Source organism: Magallana gigas, chromosome 5 (assembly GCF_963853765.1).
Source record: "Magallana gigas chromosome 5, xbMagGiga1.1, whole genome shotgun sequence".
NCBI classification, from domain to species: Eukaryota; Metazoa; Mollusca; class Bivalvia; order Ostreida; family Ostreidae; genus Magallana; species Magallana gigas.
Genome location: NC_088857.1, coordinates 40,091,962 through 40,112,736, shown reverse-complemented (window position 1 = coordinate 40,112,736; position 20,775 = coordinate 40,091,962). Strand labels below are relative to the sequence as shown.

Sequence of the window (20,775 nt, the reverse complement as noted above, 5' to 3'; positions counted from 1 at the left end):
AGGAAAGAAGTTTTTGGCAAGAAATTGCAGACCTGTTTCATTGACATACCACTGTGGTATTTTTAAACTATTTGAACATATTGCTGTCAGTAATAATTCTAACCATTTAGATGAACATCAAATTTTAGTAGACTGCCAGCATAGATTCATAGCTAAGAGAAGCTGTGAAACCCAGCTACTCACTCTTAGTCATGAATTCCTTGATCATTCGAACTGATATGATCATTTTGAATTTTTCAAAAGCAGTTGACATATTGCCTCACAAGAAACTGCTGAGAGAGCTTGATAATTATTGGATACGTGGTAACATCTGAGGACGGGCCCCGCCGCCACCAAACATAGTTGAGTACAAAACTCAGCCTCAACTCTGAGAAAATACTCAACTCCCTATTCTCAGCCTCAAATCACCGCCACCAAATATTTGAGTACGTACTCAAATAAAAATTTTGAGTACGTACTCAAAATATTTGAGATAGCTAGATACCTATCTCAAGTAAATACTCAAGCAATAAAAATGGCTGTCCACAGACGACATATGCGACGCCGACGTCGGCAAATGTTAGACGAGGTTAAAATTTCAAGAAGAGTCATCCGAGACAGGTTAAATCCGCTAGAAGAGTATTCCGATAATGAAATTTTTGACAGATGTAGGTTCCGTCCCGCAACCATTCAGTACATTTTGGACTCTATTGCCCCATCAATTGTACACAACACTGTCAAGAACTGTGCCTTATCACCCACTCTACAGCTACTTACTTGCCTTAGGTTTCTGGCAACGGGGGCATACCACAGACTGGTAGGGGACAGCATTGGAGTATCAGAGACAACAACCGGAAGATGTTGCCGTTCTGTTACAGATTCCATAATTACTAATCTGTTGAAAAACCCCATCACTTTTCCAACGGGTAATTGCGCCAGGGAAATAAAACAACAATTTCTGGCAGTAGCAGGTATAAAATGCATCCTTTCACAGATATAATCAATTATAGTTCGTCCCCAATGCTCGTCTTAAGTGTACTTTCTCTTTTGATAATAACGAAAGACAACTGGCAATGAACAGATAACTCTTCAATGAAAATCAAAGTACTGCTATCAATGATTGATTTCCTACAGATCTATCAAGATTAGATCAAACACATACATGTACATGTCACGAAGTTACAAGCACTAATAATAATGTTCTTCTTTATAAACTAGTGATTTTATTCCCATTCATACTCACTCCCCTCTTTCATATTAAAAAAAAAAAAGCAACTATTTTATAACGGCAGTCAAGTTAGCATAAGTACATGTAAAAATTAATATTATAAAGTATAAAAAATCATAAGCTCAAGATGTCAATTTTAAATCAATGTAGGCCTAAATGTGTTTGTTGTTTAATATTTATTTTCTTTAAGTTAACTTATAAAATACATGATAAGAAAAAAATAAACAATGGTTCACAGATGCCTTAGAAATCAGTATTTTCCATCTTTTGGATTTCTAATCACGTGTATCGGTCCTTAATCATACACCTGTCTTACTTTATTTAATTTTTCTCATGTAGGATTCCCCAATGTTCTGGGGTGCGTTGACGGAACTTTTATTAGAATCATTGCGCCAAGCCAGAATGAGCCAGATTACGTCAACCGTAAATGATTCCATTCATTGAATGTACAGGTAACCCCCCCCCCCCCCAGTGAAAAATATTTTACATATACGAGCTTTTCCCGTTGTTACATGTATTGTACATGCAATTATGTTTACAATGACAATGAGATTTTATTTTCATATAAATTAAGCGTAGAGTCAATTTATAAAAAATTACTAGTACACTATGAAGAAGGAATAACAGTGAAATACATGTTGTTTTGAACAATGTTAGTTTTTGTTTGCAGGCCGTGTGCGTGCCAAATATAAGATTACAAGTATTTGCGCAAAATGGCCCGGTAGCGTGCACGATAGTCGGATATGGCGGGAGTCGGCTTTGTGTCAGCAGTTTGAGAATGGTATTAGGCTAAGAAAATATATAATTCAGATACATGCAAATACAGAATAGTTAATTCAAAAGCTATACGAATGAGTTAATAATTTTATATGTCATTCGAACAGGCGTTCATAGTGGATTTCTTCTGGGAGATTCTGGTTATCCTTGTAAAAGGTACCTAATGACACCTTTCTTAAACCCGTCCACTGCCCCCCCCCCCCCCCCCAGCAAAGGTTTAATGCATCCCTGTGTAAAACTAGGGTGATGGTGGAACAGACATTTGGAATTCTGAAACGCAGATTTTCTTGTCTTCAAGGAGTGCTTAGGTATACGAAAGTCTGTAATTAGATATCCAAATACAGGCATCTTTGTTTCATATAAATAATTCATATTGTTAAATATATATTTCATGAATTGATATTAATCATGCTTTGCAATTAATGCATATTTTCAACAAAATACGGCATATAACCGGAATTATAAATATTGTGGTCAATAATTTTAAACAGGACAGATCCAAATCAAGCGACAAAATATGTCATTGCCTGTGCAATCTTGCACAATATTGGTATAGACAGGGGTGACATCGTAGATTCTACGCAAGATCTAGATCAAGTACAACTTCGCGGTGGAAACAGGAACATCATCGTAGCTGGTGATGGTGTCAACATTAGAAACCACATCGTGGATACGTATTTCACGTAAACAGTCCTGCTCCAGATGTATGAACAAGTATAGTTAGATATAGTTACCCTAGCATATTTAGAAAAGTAAAATAATAGCTCTCTCTCTCTCTCTCTCATTGTTTCTAAACCCTCTCTCTCTGTTTAGACTCAACTCGCACACTACATACAGGTCAAGAGTTTATTCTCTTTTGATAAGTGGACAGGCAAATGTAGGCTATGCCTGTCCTCTTCTTAAAAGAGAACAATCAAAAGTTGAGACTGTATTATTAATGAAGAAGTCATTTACAGATTCTGTGGTTTCTTACATTTATACAGCGTTGTATTTAATTTAGCAAAACAAAGCACAAGATTAGTTCACAAACATAATAAATGAAACAGTGTTTGAAATTGTTCGTAAACCGGCGAAAATTAAAATGTCAATAAAATACAGCAATATGCTTATAATTGCTTCTTATTAATCTTACAATTCCTCGCTATTTCAGATAAACAGTATCCATTTGTTTGGCAAGTATACTGAAAAAAGTAATTAAAGACATGTAATGCAAATTCAAATACTAGTATCTTTGCTTTAATTTGTCTTAATTAAACCAGCAAAAGTATGGTACTGTATTTCGATAAAATAAAGTATCTCGGATAAAAAGTCAATATGGAAATCCACAACTAATCTAATTATTGGAAAAATTGTTTCCTTTGCCGTAATCAGTTGTTGTCATTACATACTATATCTTAATAACACCTTTGCTAGCCAAGGGTTCACGTGATGTTTTTTTTTCTTTTGGTATGTCATGTACATTTATAGTTCATTACTTACGCATGTATTACTTGTATTGGTATATACAATGGAATGAGGATATCGCTCCTCAAACTGACGAACCATACATAAATGCTTTCTTTATTTCAATAAGCTCTTTCTCTGCTTCTAGTTTTTGTTTTTCAATTATCAATTTTTCAATTTCGACCTTAATTCTCTTGTTATCCAATCTTAAATTTTCTAACTCTTCTTCTTCCAACACATCCTTTATTTGTTTTCTTTTTGACTTTTTTGAAGCAGTTGGTCGCTCCGATAAAGAGGACGACGTGGAGGCCGATGGTTTAGACGTTGACGAAGTGGACGATGTTGTTCCGGAAGCCAATGTGATAGATTCCACATCCTTTGATGTTTCTGTTGTTTCTAGATTTACATTTTTATAATTAGTTTTTCAGTTACCTGTGTGAGTTGTACATGTATATTCATCATAAAAAGAAATTCAATCGATGCCTATTTATATTCGTTTGAATATAAGTACCTGTGATTTATAAAAAAAAATGAATGTGAGTAAATGTGAAGTAATGAAATGATTTTAAAATTGGAAGTTTGTTGTTCATATTACCGTCATTGGCGTCAGTGTCGATACCGTCCACCAGACCGCATATCTGTGGCCGTCCGTCAAATGCTTGCATCAGTGCGTCCTCCGATGCTGTTAAAGAAGGAGGGGCCGGACCTCCTCCTGTCTTAGGCCTTCTAAGCATATCGATTTTTTCTTTACCTGCGTCAATAAGTTTATATATTTCTTAAAACCCTTATCAATTAAGAACAGTAAGATCGCATCATGTCAATTTTCTGTATGCCTGTATCAATTCGTTTTTAACAAGAATATTTAATTCGTTATTTTATTTTTGTTTTGAACTCTACTTAATTACATCTTCTTAAAATAAACTTTAACATTTAACTTTATTATTTGTATGTATAAAAACATTAAATATATTTTGTTAGTGTTGTAATTACCCCTTGTATTTTCTTTTCACATTTTTAAATAATAGTATTTCAAACGAATAAATTTTTCACTCTAAATATAATGTTCATCTTCGCTAGCCAAGGGTTTTCGGTCCACTCCTTTCCCCATACACCAAAGTAGACCGAAAACCCTTTGCTAGCGAACATGTATATTGTTATGAATGCATAATAAAATAGAATTAAATAGTTCTTACCGAAGATAATTTTAACAGCAAATGGTTAATTTTTAATATTGGTTGTTTGTTTCATTACAAAAAAATTAAATTTAAATATAGTACATAAAAAATAGAAATCGTGTCAACGGTGACAAAATTACAATAAGCAGAATAAACTAAAACATGCAAGAACAACAAAAGAACATCTTTTAATCAACAGATTTTATACCTCGCTGTTTGATGTTGTTGAACTTCTTTTTAATTGTTTCATTGTCCCTGTCGTTCTTGTAATTTCTAATTTAAAAAGTCAATTTTGCATAAAAAAAATTTAAACGCAAAGACTTGTTATACCATTCAGTAAGTTCCGTATATATGGGCCACAGGCACTGGAAGTTGTTGTAAATATATTGTATTTAGCATGTATGATTTTTTCATAAACATGCACATATTTATTTAAATGAACTTCCAGTGCTCGAGTTACGATTACAGAAGACAGTATATCATTAAAACGTTTTCCAAAGCATGTATATTTTCCATACTATGATCATAAACGTACACAAAATAGATTTATATTGTAAATATATGGTTCGAAAAGTCCGATTTCAGAAGGTCATGAGTCGACATGACACGTCACCTTTGCTTAAATCAGGGGAGATTACTTTAATTTAGACACCGAAACAAGTACACAGAACGGTAAGGTTGAATTTAGATATTGTTTTCCTTTAAAATTGAGAAAACTAAATACTGTTACTGGTATATCATACGGTAGAAGCTCTTACAAATTCAGAGTTTCGGCGATGGATCTCCAGGTCGACTCTTTCACTTGACCATTCTTCCCTTTACTACCCGAACCCTTCATTTTGCCGAAAAGAGTTTCCTCATACTTTAATACTTCTTCAATTAGAAGTATCTCCTCTTCTGGGGTCCAATTGGTGCCCCTTTTCTTATTAAAACTCGTTTCTTTTGACGTTTGAATTTCCACAAGCTTTATCATTTTAGAAATAAACAAAGCAGACGATAATATTCATTTAATACGTAACAATTACAATACCATGTATATTTTGTTTCCATTTGCATTTCACAAAACCGCTTAAATCAATGAAAAAAAAATCAGCTGAGTATATACTCAGTAGGGTTGAGAACTTAAAAAATCCTACTCTACTGAGTACATACTCAATGTAGTTGGTGGCGGCGAGTTGAGAAATTTTTCAGTTGAGGACGTCCTCAGCACTTGAGTTGAGAATTGAGGCTGAGAACGGTAATTTTTTGGTGGCGGCGGGGCCGGGTCTCTGCTTTTCTCAGCCACAGGAAATTAAGAAAATGTAGTGACATTATTAAGAAAAGACAATCTCTGCATATTTATCGAAACTCTGGAGGACAATGTTGACATTCTTGTTATTTTGCTAACATGACTTCAGAGACGGACAAAGAAAATCCTAGCATTAGTTTTTCCTGTTGGCTACCCAAAAAACAATAACTGCACAAGAGCTCTCTACAGATAAGCCTGTAGCTGATACAATCAGTAGATGTGGGTTTTTGCCGTTCAAAATGGAAATTCTTGATTTTAAAATAAAATCTGCAATTTCATGCGGGCACAATTTTGTCAAATTTTATTGGAAAACTCAAGCCGTTTGAAGGACGTACTCCAATTTACATACCACACCCACATATTAAGAAACAAAAACTTCTCAGGAATCTGTGTTTACTATTTTGACGACTTACTTGACGAGATTGAAATATCTTTGGATGGAATGATTCGGATAATACATAGAGTGCACTTTATGCAATATATTGATGAAACCATTGAAAAGGCACTTCTAGAAGGTGATGTTTTGACTACTAACGAACGTACTATGAGTGCACAGCAAGCAATGAGGAACAATGAATCACGCTATAAAGATCTTGGTGTAAAACATAAACCAGAGGGACTACACCGACAGTTTGTATAAATTTTTTGAAAGTTAAAAGAAATTTCTCAAATATATTGCTTTGTTATGCGAAATTCCCATTCAAGACTGAATTCAATGTTTCATATTTTTTAGTTCTTTGTACTTGCAAATATTGGTTGAATTATTGCACATGTTTCTTATAACCTTTAAAAAAGCTGGATAAACAATTAGTCAAAATGAATTCTAATTTTAACATGCTAGAACAAAAATTATTAAAAGAAGATGGGGGAATACGATGGCGCAACTGCCCATTTGGTTTAGTCGTAAAATACAATTTCAAATTTAACATTTTTCAATGAAATATATTTGAAATGTTATAATACAAGTTAACAAAGGGGTAATTTTTTACTATATTCCTTTTGAAATATTTCAAAAACCGACAAGAAAAAAAAATTCTTAAGCTTTGGTGGTATCGAACCCACAACCAAAAAACCGCCGTTCTATAAAACTAACGTCTTGTGCTCTAACTATTGAGCCATTTCATTCACAACAAAATTGCGTTGTTTAAATGCTATAAGAGATACTGGCCACGGTTTTACGGACTTGCATTATTTTACTAGAACGTTCAATTGTTAGGCCACAAAATGACATTTTAAAAGTATGAAAATCGGTTTAAAATTATAATATATGCGTGCTTTTTGAAACCTGTATGGGCATACTCAGTAAATATGATTTTAATTTTTATGGAACGAGAATTCTAATGTAGTTGAAGTGGGGTTGACATAGATATTATACCTCCTACAAACAAACGTTTTGGAGGGTGTATATGTAAATAGGAATTACCTCGTCCGTATGTCTACTGTGCACTCGTGTTCGGTCTATATCTTTTGAAAAAAAAATTGGAAGTTTCTACTTCAAGTAAAGGTTGCCTAACCTGAGGGTGTGTCATGATTTTGACCCAAGGCCATTTTGGCAAATTAGCAGGGGAGGGGGTTGGTTATTATTAGCTCAGAAGACCTCTGGTTTAAATAACTTTTTTGTTGATCATTTTATAATACACATTTAAATACATACATGTACAGATAAACCAATTTTTTTTTAAAAACATTTTTATTAAGATCAAAAAATTAGAAATTTGTTATTGGTTGTGTTAACATGTTTTTATTACACTGTGTTTTAAAATGTTTCGCCATTGAAGTTTGAAGGCTATAGTTTTGGTTTACTAATTTCGCGGGTAAGTCAATTTGTTTCGACAAGTGTTGTTAGGTACCAAAATGTTTATGTCAAATAGATAATCTGAAGACAAGTTGTGGACTCAAAATCCTGGTTTTCGATCTACGATTACTCTAAGTTTTCTTTAAACATAATCACTCTGTACGTAATCGGTTTTTTTTGCTATTTCGGGCTGGTTTGTTAAAATTGAAAGTAGCTAGATTTAAATTAATTTTACAATAACTTCTTTTAAAGTGAATCCTACAAAAACAACTAATCGGATAAAATTCAATAAAGTAAGCAGTTACTCTGATGCATGCGATTTATGTTTAAGATACATTTAATGGCTTATTTATAGAAATTGACCTGTGGTCTATGGAGGCACATTGAAAATATATTTTAATAGAAGAAATTAGAAGTCGGTTTAAAGCAATATGTGTTGAATATGAAAGAGATCTCTTTTCTAGTTTCAATATTTTGTTCAGTTATATTAACAGTGCGTCTACGAGAGAGTCAGGCAGATTTCAAAAATGTCAATTTCTGGAGTTTTAATAATTGTTATCATTTGTCTCAAAAATCCAAGAGGGGTTGCCAACAATGAAGAAAATTGATATTAAAGTTTGTTTATTTGGTTTGTATTCTAAGGCCATGGTACCATAATTTCTTGATGTAAGGCGGCGTGAAATCTAATACAACTTAAATGGGTTCCATATATGTGCCTAAGAATTTTGCCATAATTCAAAACATTTCATAGATAACATGTACATTTATTGATTACACTGTAATTAGGGGCCTAATTGATTGCAAAATATCAAAATTCCGATGTAATCTGTTGTCATGACAACCCAATAAATGTAACTGGTAACTGGCCAGAATTAATGTCTACCATTGCGAAAATAATCTCAATATAAAAAAGGGTTTGGACGCCCCATTTCAAATTTTCAATAAATATTTAGAAAAATGATTGTTAAAAAATGTAGAATTAAAATTTTATGTTTGGGTTTTAAGGGATTATGAAATACTTCTAATTTTAGTGGAGGTGACTAGATAAATTTAGATAATTTAATACAAAAAATCCAAAAATTTAAGTTAAAATTAGTTTTCTGAGATATTATAATGCATAAATGGTTAGAAAAATTAAAATAAACAAATACGTTGCTCAATGTCTTCTAAATTTCGTATCATATGGTGGAAAACAGAGTTTAGATTAATTTCCCTTTGCTTCACCTCTGGTTATCTCCCCTTTTGTTGCTCTCCCCAAAGGAGGTAGAAAATTTGTACCAGTGGAGGGAAATAATGGCTTCTCCTGGCAGGAGCTCAGGCAGCCCTTCTACTATCTGTGACTTTGCTAGGTCATACAGACATAGACCATGTGAAGGTTTGACAGAGAGTATTTCTTCCTTGACTGATGATATATTTCAACACTTAAAACGATGTCAAGCATCAACACGACATCAGACAAGAATCCCAGAAGGACTTCTGCTACTGTTTCGCAGTGGCATATTTGTTGTTTCAAAGGATGTTCTTCAATTAAATGTATGCAGAAGTCACAGGAATAGTCTTTGTACTCACTGGTACAAAGACTCTCGGTACTGTATGCACCCTCTACATCCACCAAATCATAGGGAGAAGCCAGACAGAGGATTAACATGCACGATGGCTAAAGAAATATGGCTGCACGAGAGAGTTGTTGTGCCTGTTGGAGCTGGTAAGTCTTACGGTAAAGTTAATAAAGTATCTTATCTTTTATTCTAAATTCATAAACAAAATGATGTGAATGGGAGAGGGGCGACATGTCATTGAATATTAATTAAATGTGTGACATACAGTTGCCAGCTGGTTACAGGCCTATAACAGGTCAAGTACAATCACTAGATTTAGCTACATAGCTTGATTTAGCTACATAGCTTTATTACTTTCCTGAAGTAGGATATTATTTACGAAGTTTTTATTGTAGCTACTTAATCATACTTGTCATAATTAAATGGGCATTTGTACTAAAAGTATCTGAAACAATTCATAAAAAAACACTCTTTAAAATGTTGCTCTTTTTGCACAAATGCAGTCAAGTTCTCAAAGTTTTGGGGCTATATACATGTATGTACAACTCTTTATGTGTTACCAAACAGTTTTTAAATGGAATAACAACAGGTCCAGCACAATCTCCTGATTAAGCTATATAGCTTGAAAAAGCTATATAGCTTAATAAAGCTATTCCGTATAGCTTGATTTAGCTATTTTGTCAAACAGTTTTCATAAATAAGGATTTTTTTCAGCATGTGAACAAAATCGCACTTTATTGCAGTGATAGTTTTCAACTTTGAACTGTTCTGTAAACAATGTATGTAAAGATAACCCATCAATATGTGTCTCTTTTAGAGACTTTGCATTCAAAGGTCCGAAAGTTTTGGGGCAACTGATTCATGACAGTTACTTCTTGTGTGTATATATAAAGAAGGTATGGTAATCAAGATAATTGATTGGTATTAATTCAACATAATCTTACCCACGCCTCAAACACTAGAAATGCATGTTTTCCTTAAAACTGCATAAGGTGGCTCACTACACCGTGAAATATTTTCTCAAATCAGCAGAAAATTACTTAATTATAATAAATATCATAATGGATAAGAAGATCTCCTCTACCATAGTACATGTATTATATATATGGACCTTTTGAATTTCTCAATAGAATATGTTCATTAATAATTTGTACACACAGTGCTTAGAATTAAATTCAATGATAAATACATCGGGATCGGCATACTTATTCTTAAAAAACTTGAGCTTTGTAAATAATTGATGATGCATTAAGTATGGTATGCAGGTCCTGTTGTATTATGAGGTCTGTACAGCAGACTGAGCCTTCATGTGCACTCGCCAAATTTTGCATTGCACTTTTGCAGGTATGAGAATTTAGACGAGTGCTTGGGAGCACTTGACTTGTTCTGCTGATCATGCCACACGTTGCAATTTGTACATGTATTAAAATTTTTTTTTGAATGAAATTTAATAACTGATTAAAATTTTCAGGTATATGCAGAAGATGTTCAGAAAGACACAAGACAACCTATACCACAAAAGTAAACATTGAAAGTGATGTGGGTGAGTTCATTTTTTGTAAACTTTCCATGATAAAAAATTGGATAGCAGGTTTTATCTCCTTATATAACATTAATTTGTGCACATGTGCACCTTATATACAATGTATTAGCACTAATACTGATCATTGATTCATCATTAGCATTGATACTGATTTGATTCATTTTAGGAGATTTTTTGAAGCTTGCTGCACATTTACAAGCTAGTGATGATGAAATTTTAAACAGTTTGCCAGATACATGTATATCAGACGCAGATGAAGTTACTGTTGGAGGTAAATTCTTTTGCCATAAACAGCTCTTAATAAAGTAGAATCAGCAGAATTGTCTAAATACAAAATATGATGGAACATGGTCTAGAGTCATTGTTCAAAATGTATGAGGTGGTTCCATGGTAGGCACCCCCCTTGAATTAAAAAGTGCTTATATATCCTCTCTTATGAAGTTAGCCCTATCTTTTTTATTGCATTGCTCAATTAGGAAACTTTATAATCACACCACATATAATTACATCTTGTTTATTTTGTAGGTACAGGTAATGAAATACTGGATCAAGCACAACATGCTCAAGAAGACAATAGTTCTTTGCATGATATATCAGGTAATATTTTGTTTCGCATTAGCTACGTTTACAGCATTATGCATTGTCGGAATGAATTTTAACATATTTTATGCCCCTTGAAGAATGGAAGGCATACTGTATGCAGGGTTATTTTCCACCCATTTTATTTCGCCCTTTTATACTTGTAAAAGAATTTGCCCAAACTCAGTTGTCTAAAAGAAATATATCTGAATTGTTTCAATTCACACAGTTTTGAATTTTGCTAACTGACAACAAGAGCAGAAGGGGCGAAAATAAAACGGGGGCGAATAGTTCTCTCTATACAGTATTCTTTGCTGCTGTTGGTCCATTGGTCTGTCTGTCTTTTCACTTTGCAGTTATTATCTCTGCAAAGGTTGCAAATACATGTATTGAAATGAAATTTGATATACAGATTTTTCAATTTTTAGTTTCTGGTCATTATCTCTGCAAAGTTTGGTACAGTAAAACACGGTTATAAAGAACACGCTTATAATGAATTGACGCTTACAGCGAAGTGAATTTCATTCCCCAAGTCTCTATTTCATGTTGTAAACTTGACGGATATAACGAATTACGCTTTTAACGAAGTTAAATTGGCCGTCCCTGAGAATTTGTTATAAGCATGTTTTACTGTATACTGATTTACAATCAGACAATTTTTGACAGAGTCATGCCCATGTCCATGGAAATGAGGGGAGGGGGCATAAATGTTTTATAAAGATCTCTTGTTTAAAAGTGTATGATGTATAGCATAACTTTGGTTACAAGTGTGACATGACATTATAAATGGTAAACTGTAAGATGGATTAAAAAATTACAAACTTGTAGATGAATGAATATCTCTCTCTCTCTCTCTCTCTCTCTCTCGTGAACTATTGTTTCTGATGTTGGCAAATTGGTTTATATATATAAATATACTTTTCTGTTCTAAATGTATATGTGTAGACATGCATCTTCATAATGACCATTCATAACGGTAACAATATTACTTACAAGTATTTACTGATCATTTTTATTTAATTCTTACAGAACAATCTAGTCAGCTCTCAGAATTTTCGTCCACTCAGTCCTCTCATGGAACTGATAACTGGCTACCACCAACATACGATCGGGATAAGTTGAACAGAAGCATGGAAATTCTCTCTGAAGGCAAATTTACTCCAATGCGATTTACCTTAAACACACCATTTGAAGATGTTCAACAGTCTACAAAGGATTATGTGACTCGAAAAGCCAAAGAAGTAATTCACTATGCTTTAGAATGCATTGCACCACAGCAGGAGGAAGAATTAATGCAACTGGTGTGTAGAAAATACTTCAAGGCGGAGTCGGATGGTATTGATATTATACCTGATGCTTTAACAGAAGCTCTTATCAAAGCCTACAATGATGCTAATGGACATCAATGCCAAATCCAAATACTCTCCCTGTTTGTAAACAATTTTTCAAAGACTGAACTTTGTAAAATGGTGCATGGCCTAACAAAGTATAAAATTGACTGTGCAAGAAAATACGCTTCCTTGAATGGACCAGGTCAGATTATTGATCCTCCAAAGGTTACCCGTGTTAGACTTTCGAGATGTCAAATACAGCATTTTATTGAATTTTTGTACAGTCCATCAATTTGTCAAGTGGTTGGATATGGTTCCAAGACTCTTCATTTATCATCTGGATTACAAATAAAAATTCCAAAAATGATTCGAACAATGATTGCCTCAAGAATTATCAATGCCTATGAAGTGCTCTGCACAGACAATGAGATAAAAATGCCATCTAGGGCAACGTTGTACAAGATCATAAAAGTATGCTCGGCCTCACAGAGGAAATCTTTGAAAGGTCTTGACAGTTATACAACAGATGGAATGGAAGCAATGGATTTGCTCCAGAAGATACTACACAGACTGCAAGAAAACGGACTTTCAAGAGACAAAACGAAAGAGTTATCAGAAAAGCTTCTGGATATAAACCAGCACCTGAAATTTGATTTGAAAATGCATCTCGCACAGTCCAGTACTTGTATCGACCACTGCCTAACATATGCATTGTCTGATGAAAAGACAGCAGAATTTACATCGGATTGTGATCATCTCCACAATCAGAACTGCATAATTTGTAGAAGTATTCCAAAAGTTATGGATGAAATTGCAAGTTGTTTATCAGCGGCTAATCTAGCAACTGATCTGCAGAAGGAATTGGCACATGATTTTGAACAGTCAAGAAAAAACATACATGAATGGAAGGCCCATATTGTACGAGCTGTGAACCAGGATATGAGTAAAAGCAACATCATTGAAAACTTAAAGAGTAACCAAGCACTGCTGATAATGGATTGGGCAATGAAATTCCTGCCTCAAAGTTTTCGGGAATCGCAGCAAAACTGGTTTGGGAAACAGGGTTTGAGTTGGCATGTTGCATGTGCAGTTTTTCTAGATCAAAGTGCCAATGTAGAGAATCAGGAGAACAAATTTCACCTCGTGTCATTTGTACACGTATTACAAGGAGGAAGTCAAGGTTGGATCTCAGTAGCTATGATTCTTCACGATGTTCTAGAAAAACTGAAATGCCTTAATCAGCATCTTTCCGAAGTTTATTTAAAATCCGACAATGCAGGATGCTATCACAGCATGCCACTTATGTCCTACATTTGGAAGAATTATGACTTGCTACAGCTCAAAGTAAAAGAGTATAATTTCAGTGAAGTTCAGAGTGGCAAAGATCTATGTGATTCAAGAACTGGTACATGTCGCATGCATATTTTAAAGTATGCAAATGAAGGTAACAATGTGGAAAATGCACATCAACTGTAAAAAGCCTTGGAGAGTTATGGGGGAGTTAAGAACACATTCATTTCACTGGTTGATATCAATACAGAAAATCCTCCTGTATTGTCAGGAAACATTAAAAACTTCAAGATTAGTCAGATGAACAATTTTGTGTTTGAAGAAGAAGGCATCAGAGTGTTTAAAGCTTATGGTGTTGGTCATGGACACTTGATCCCCAAGAGCACTCTTGAAAAGATATCAAGTAACTTTGCCTTTGATGAGACCAGAATTGAGGTATATACATGTAGTTTTAGACTGTGTATTATAACTTCTTTTGGTGCATGTTAATTTGATGAAAGTTCAGTGATCATGAGCATTAAATTTGCCTAAATGAGAATACTGAGTAATTTAATTCTGGTTGTAATGTGACATTTGATTGGATAGAAAAAATAAGTTACATTTGTATAACCTGGCTTGCACGTCACAAGACTTTTCACGATACCCCAATTTCAAAAATGTACTAATCTGCTTGACGTAACGTTTGACTTTGAACAGATTAATATCATTTTTAAAAGTAAAATGTACTCAATTTGTACATCAAATCACAGAAAATTGAATTACAAGGAATGAACTCAGTGTCAACCCAAGTTATACTCGTATAAACTGGCATGGAGCAATTTACGCTTTTTATACCTATTTATCGCAGATGCTTGAAATTTTAACACACTTTTTGTTTGTGCATGACATATTGTGGGATATATTTTTGTACCATTCGGATGCCAATTTTTTGTTAAATGTCGACTGCTTATTATGCATATTCACATCAGAGCCGGGGTATCACTAGTGAGCGTTGACCCACAGATACCTTGTTATCGGCTTTGCGGATCGTGGATTATAAAGCGTAAACTGCCCCAACTCAGGTTATACTCTCATAACTTGGGTAGACATTGAGTTAATTTCTTTATTATATACATGTATAATTTATATTTTTTTTTTTTGAAGGTCATAGAAGATTCTACAACCATGACAGCGACACATTTACAAGCAGCACAGTTGAGGCTACCGTTTGGATCTTCAGATGCTGAAGACAGTGGAGACCTGAGCTGCACTGAACCAGGCTGTATTCAAACCTTCAGGAAACCATCTACTTTAGAAAAGCACCTTGCTGTTGGAAATCATTTATACCACAGTTTAAATGGAAGTGCCGATGTTGCCATGGAGTTGTGGGCAGAAAAGTGTTCGGATTCTGTGTTTTATAACCAGTCTCACCTCATCCAATCTTCATTGATTTCAAGTAAAGACAATCAGCAGGTACATACCTGTGTATCAAATTTGAAAACAGGATGGGCTCTGAAGTTGGACAGAAAATTTGTTAGATTTTCATTGGGTGTAAAAAAGTTCGTGAAAGACATTTTTGATGATGGTGAAAAAACTGGAAAAAAGGCAAACCCTGTGTCTGTTTCATTACAAATTCGTAATGAACGGGATGAATATGGCAACCACATATTCAGTCCAAATGACTGGATTTCCTCTCAGCAAGTTCGCAGTCTCTTTGCCCAGTTTCAGATAAAACTGACTAAAGAGAGCACAGACAGAGAGAAGAGACCAAAGTTAGAACTCACTCTTAAATCTGAGGAGGATGAAGATTTAAATGAGGTTATTAGTGATCTGAATGCCATGGAGGCATTCAACACAGTTAATTCTGTTACTGATATATGTCAGCTATGATTTCTATGTGAGCATAATTTACTTGGTAGGCATTTCATCTTGATTTTCACATACCGAGTATGCTAGAAAAAATGCATTTAATCGATGTGTAGGTGCATCAAGATTGTCAAAAGTAAACTTTCAAGTAGAATATAGTAACAACTGTATGAAATATTTTTTTTCATGTAAAAAAACCATGAATAGAAATTTATGTAAATTTATGCAGTTTTTGATGTTTGAGAATCATATGTATGACTTGGAATTCTAAGTTAAACACTGTCCTAGTACACAGAATGGATTTTATATTTAAAATGCAAATCAGCTGGTAACATTACATGTACATGCACTATATATATTTGACCATTCATTGTAATGTAATGAAACTGTTTACATTTTAGGAAATGCTAAGTTGCATGTATTTAAAAAAATTGATGAAAATCATTAGTTATAGGTGATTGCATTAAAATTGTTTAGAAAAACATGTTACTAAGGGAGATAACTCACTTTTAAAAGTTGCAAAAAATGCAAGTTATAGAAATTCACGCAGTGTGAGAAATATTCAGAACCCGATTATTACCTTATGTGAAAAGATTAAGAAGTTACTTGTTTTTATTTTGACCCATAACATTTTAGTTTTAAAGCGTCCAAACCCAATTTTAAATTTACTTAAATTTTAGCAATTTTTCAATAATTTTGGTTTTTTATAAACAAGAGTTATTTCCCTTGATCAAAAAATTATGTGGGGTTATTTTTGAAAAAAATTTAATGTGTCAAAATAAAATTAAATATTTATATTTTCAATTATTTTAACAGTTGTTGTTTTATTTTTATGCTTAGGGTATCAAAATGTCAAATGAAAATGTCAGTTTTTCATAAAAATCAATGCTTCATTATAGTGAAATTGTAATCAATATGGCAACCCCCTTAAATAGGGCTAAAAAATTAAAATTTTCAAAAAAGAGTTTTATAGTAACAATTTGCTTAACTTTAAATGTCTTCTGTGAAAATTTCATTGAAATGTGGTTTACTCCATGTATTACCCCCTGCCTGACTCTCTCATAGACGCACAGTTAATTATATATGAATAGATCTAAGATTCTCAGATTTTCAGCGTAAAGTATTTTTTCTTTATTCAAATGTTATAAATCCTTTAAACCTTGTAACTGAAATAGAAAGTTTACTGACGGTATGTTAAATCAAATACAATTTGAGATCAAATTAGAACAAGAGGCCCAGGAGCCACATCGCTCACCTTAGCAACAATAGCTTTAACTCTGATCAAATTAGCATTACAATGTCAAAATCAAAGTATCTTGACAACTTAGTACAGTAGATCTTGCTCAATTTTTTTTTAAATGTGCCAATTTTTATCCACATATTTATATGATAAATAATTATCCCTTTTTTATTGTTGTACCGGCAAGTAGAATTTTTTCTATTTCTATACACCCCCCCCCCCCTCTTGTGGCCACACTTTTCTCTAGGGAATCATGATTTGATCAAACTTTAATCTGCATAACACGTGCTTTCACAAAAGTTACTGTTTTTTGGACTGGAAACTTTCCCATCATATTTTTAGAGATTTTCTTTATACACTCTCTTATGTAAATATCCATCCCCCATTGAGGCCCCACCCTACCCACAGGGACCATGATTAAAACAATCTTGAATCTACACTAGCTGAGGATGCTTCCACTCCAGTTTAAGCTTTCCTGGCTTATAGTTTTTGAAAAAAAAACGATTTTCAAAGATTCTCTTTATATATTCCTATGTAAAAATTCATCCCCCATCGTGACCCCACCCTCCCCCCAGGGACCATGGTTTGAACAAACTTGAATTTACACTACCTGGGGATGCTTCCATACAAGTTACAGCTTTTATGGCCTAATAGGTTTTGAGAAGATTTTGAAAAATACCAACAAATTTTCAATAATTCTAAATTATCTCCCCTTTAAAGAGGACGTTCCTTCATTTAAACAAACTTTAATCCCCTCCATCCAGTAATGCTCTGTGCCAAGTTTGGATGAAATCTGCCCTGTGGTTCTGGAGAAGAAGATGAAAATGTGAAAAGTTTACAACGACAGACAAGAAAACGACAGAAAAGCTTACTTGAGCTTTCAGCTTAGGTGAGCAAATAAAACCGTTTGAACGGCTTCATCAGAGAGTCGATTCCCTCTCCCAGTAAGTAGTAGTTCTCCGTGTAACCACTAAGATGAGCTGTTCGTTTAATAGCCGAATGTAATAATACATTTAACACTTCAAAACTAATTAAATTCTTTTGTAAAATTGAGGGCCAAAATCTTAATTGTCTTATAAAAAAATGTATTATTTGTCATTGAAATTTATTGTCTTACAAAAAATAAACAAACTTTTTTTTAAATGAAAATATTACAGCAATGTACCTCAATAATGATATACGAATATGTCTCGTACTGACTGATACCATATTGTTTAAAAAAGAATATTTCGACTCAAATAAGCAAAACCTTTTGTGACCAGATGGTTGTTGCATGCAAGTAAACATTAATGACCTTTCACAATTTTTCCCAGATTTTTAAATCTTCAAAGAGTCTGCAGAAGAGCAATTCTAAGTTCTGTTCTTTATATGTCGACGTGCAACTTAGTTATGCAACCATGCAAGATGAATTGTTGAAATGCAACTTATTTATCTTAACATACAACTTAGTTATAAGTTGCATATCAACATATTTATATCGCTTGTAACCATAACTAAGTTGCATGTGAACATACATGTATTTATCTCGCATGTGAACATGACTAAGTTGCATGTCAACATAAATAAGTAGCATGTGAACAAAATGAAGTTGCAAGTCGATATAATAAAATGCATCTCAGCATATTTATCTCGCATGTTAACATAAATATCTCCATCTCCAACAGAAGACCTTATTGTTATTGCTTTGTTTCTCTTTCCCTTTTATTGTTTTTTTTCTTCTCTTTTTTGTACAAACAACTCAACTGATTTTCGTAAAAATTTCAGATCTTGTAGATATTGATAAAAAACCTGATACATAATTTGTTATTTTAATGACGCCATTTCCGTTCGTGAGATATTGACGTTTAAGTAATTTTCAGAGGGTCTGTTTGTCCGGTTATCTCCTCCTAAACAAAAAAGGCATCGAGTTCATTTTTTCAGGGATGGTAGACAAAAGATCGTACTGTGTCTAAAGGCATTTATGATTGTCTGGTTTCAAAGGCGTCGAAGCTCGCCTGGACCCGAAAATCGAGTTTGAAAAAACGACGTGATTTTCGGTTGTTTTCGTTCTTTTTCTCCTTTCTTGAAAATACTTTAGAATAAAATATATAGTAAATAAAATTTATTTTTACAAGAGCTTTTGTTTGATATCAAGAAAAAGGGGCTGATCCCTCAAATTAGGGGCAAAAAGGGCTTCAAAGTCTTTCTTCCATGGCACTTTACTGAGAAATATTTTGTAATAAGTTTAAGAAGCAAAAATGTTCATCTTTCACTTATAAAACTATACACTATAAAAACTTCCACATGCGTCACGTAATTATGGGGTTTTAAGGGGCCAGAAGTCTAAAACTATGATCAAATATAACACGAAAATAACTGATTTTTTGAAAAACAATATAGAATGAAAGATGCTTAGAATGATGTTTAAACAATATTCAACCATAAAAGTTTCGTTATCCGGCCCCAATAAGGAGATAAGGGGTCGGCCACTAAAACGTCCTCTCCCAGATATCTCAAAAAACGGTAACGAATTTCTAAACATTTGTTGAACAAAATATGTTTAATATCAAATTACCATCATATCATGTCAAGAAAAAAGGGCCAGCCCTTCAATTGAGGGACCAAAAAGGCTCTGAAGTCTTTCGTCTATAGCACTTTACTGAGAAATATTTTGTAACATGATTAAGAAGCAAAAATGTTCATTTTACACATATGGAACTATACATTTTAAAAAAATGTTCATGCGTTACGTAATTAAGGGTTTTAAGGTGCCAGAAGTCCAAAACTTCCATCAATTATATCTAAAAATAAAAAGGACAAATATGTTGAAAGGCATTATGGAATAACAAATGCTTAGAATGATGCTCTAGTCAATATTCAACCATCGACATTTTGTCATATGGCCCTTATAAGGAGATAAGGGGCCAGCCCCTAAAACGGTCTTTACCAAATAGCTCAAGAACGGTAACAAATGTCAAAACACTTGTTGAACAAAATATGTTTAATATCAAAAGACTTTTCATTTGAGCCATAAAGGCTCTGAAGTCTTTCTTTTACAGCGCTTTACTGAAAAAATATTTGTTATATGTTAAGAAAGCAAAAACGTTCATCTCGCATTTATTTAACAATAATATTTTTATCATAAGTTCCGTAAATAGGGGTTTTAAGGGGCCAATAATCCATTTTCACGCCAATTTACAAACAAAATCATAAGTTTGTGACACGGTTTGTGTCGGGTTCGCGGTGGATTTCGGACTAATTGTTGGCCTACTGCAGGCAATGTCCTTAGTTTTTTTGTAAGGAAAGTGTGCTTACACAGATGACGCCAGCGGAATATGAGCAGTTATGTCCAATGGAGTTCGGTCAACGGCTTGATCTTTGGATGTTCCAATTAACGGTGAACGTGCTGCATCCAATAATGTTCACGTTGTATGGCGGGGGTCTAGTTCGCTTATGGATACGTCCATTTGCCCACTTATGTACGATGTCACAGTAATGGCATGTGTTTACAGAATAACAGCATTCTTGACCCTGACATTTGTCGAAAAATTATACTCTTCGATGTGTGTAAATAACCCTTTAAAGATAACTTTAATAGATGAATTTTTCAAAGATATTTTTAAGGTAACATACAATAATTGATGAATTCAAAGTTAACCGATTTTTTATATAAGGATGGTTCGTCTAGTTTTCAAATGCATGTATATAGTCATAATGCCAAAAA

At 33.7% G+C, this 20,775-nt stretch overlaps 1 protein-coding gene and 3 long non-coding RNA genes across 5 annotated transcripts; 3 read left to right on the top strand and 1 right to left on the bottom strand.

The window, feature by feature from the left end:
* Positions 1-318: 318 nt before the first annotated feature.
* Positions 319-2,181, top strand: LOC136275789 (uncharacterized). Its single transcript, XR_010714281.1, has 3 exons — positions 319-950; positions 1,547-1,988; positions 2,092-2,181. It is a non-coding gene; the product is annotated as an uncharacterized lncRNA (long non-coding RNA).
* A 5-nt stretch (positions 2,182-2,186) lies between these two features.
* Positions 2,187-3,825, top strand: LOC117687561 (uncharacterized). Its single transcript, XR_010714279.1, has 3 exons — positions 2,187-2,292; positions 2,476-2,698; positions 3,701-3,825. It is a non-coding gene; the product is annotated as an uncharacterized lncRNA (long non-coding RNA).
* LOC117686192 (uncharacterized) lies at positions 3,685-4,998 on the bottom strand. Its single transcript, XR_010714280.1, has 3 exons — positions 4,811-4,998; positions 4,023-4,178; positions 3,685-3,823 (listed from the first exon to the last, which is right to left on the bottom strand). It is a non-coding gene; the product is annotated as an uncharacterized lncRNA (long non-coding RNA).
* Positions 4,999-8,696: 3,698 nt separating this feature from the next.
* LOC109617356 (uncharacterized) lies at positions 8,697-16,909 on the top strand. Of its 2 annotated transcripts, none has more exons than XM_066085321.1 (6): positions 8,697-9,390; positions 10,716-10,787; positions 10,954-11,058; positions 11,313-11,384; positions 12,396-14,422; positions 15,131-16,909. In XM_066085321.1, exons 1-5 carry the CDS (start codon positions 8,979-8,981, stop codon positions 14,171-14,173), a joined length of 2,439 nt encoding a protein of 812 aa, XP_065941393.1. In that variant the 5' UTR covers positions 8,697-8,978; the 3' UTR covers positions 14,174-14,422; positions 15,131-16,909. The 2 variants fall into 2 exon arrangements, with proteins under 2 accessions (XP_065941393.1, XP_065941394.1); XM_066085322.1 differs by lacking the exon at positions 8,697-9,390 and adding an exon at positions 10,329-10,588.
* The last annotated feature ends 3,866 nt before the right edge of the window (positions 16,910-20,775 follow it).

Coding starts and splice junctions, on each gene's coding strand:
- LOC109617356 (XM_066085321.1), top strand. CDS start 8,979: ATGGCTTCTCCTGGCAGGAGCTCAGGCAGCCCTTCTACTATCTGTGAC. Junction 9,391..10,715: donor TGTTGTGCCTGTTGGAGCTG/GTAAGTCTTACG, acceptor TAAAATTTTCAG/GTATATGCAGAAGATGTTCA. Junction 11,059..11,312: donor AGATGAAGTTACTGTTGGAG/GTAAATTCTTTT, acceptor TTTATTTTGTAG/GTACAGGTAATGAAATACTG.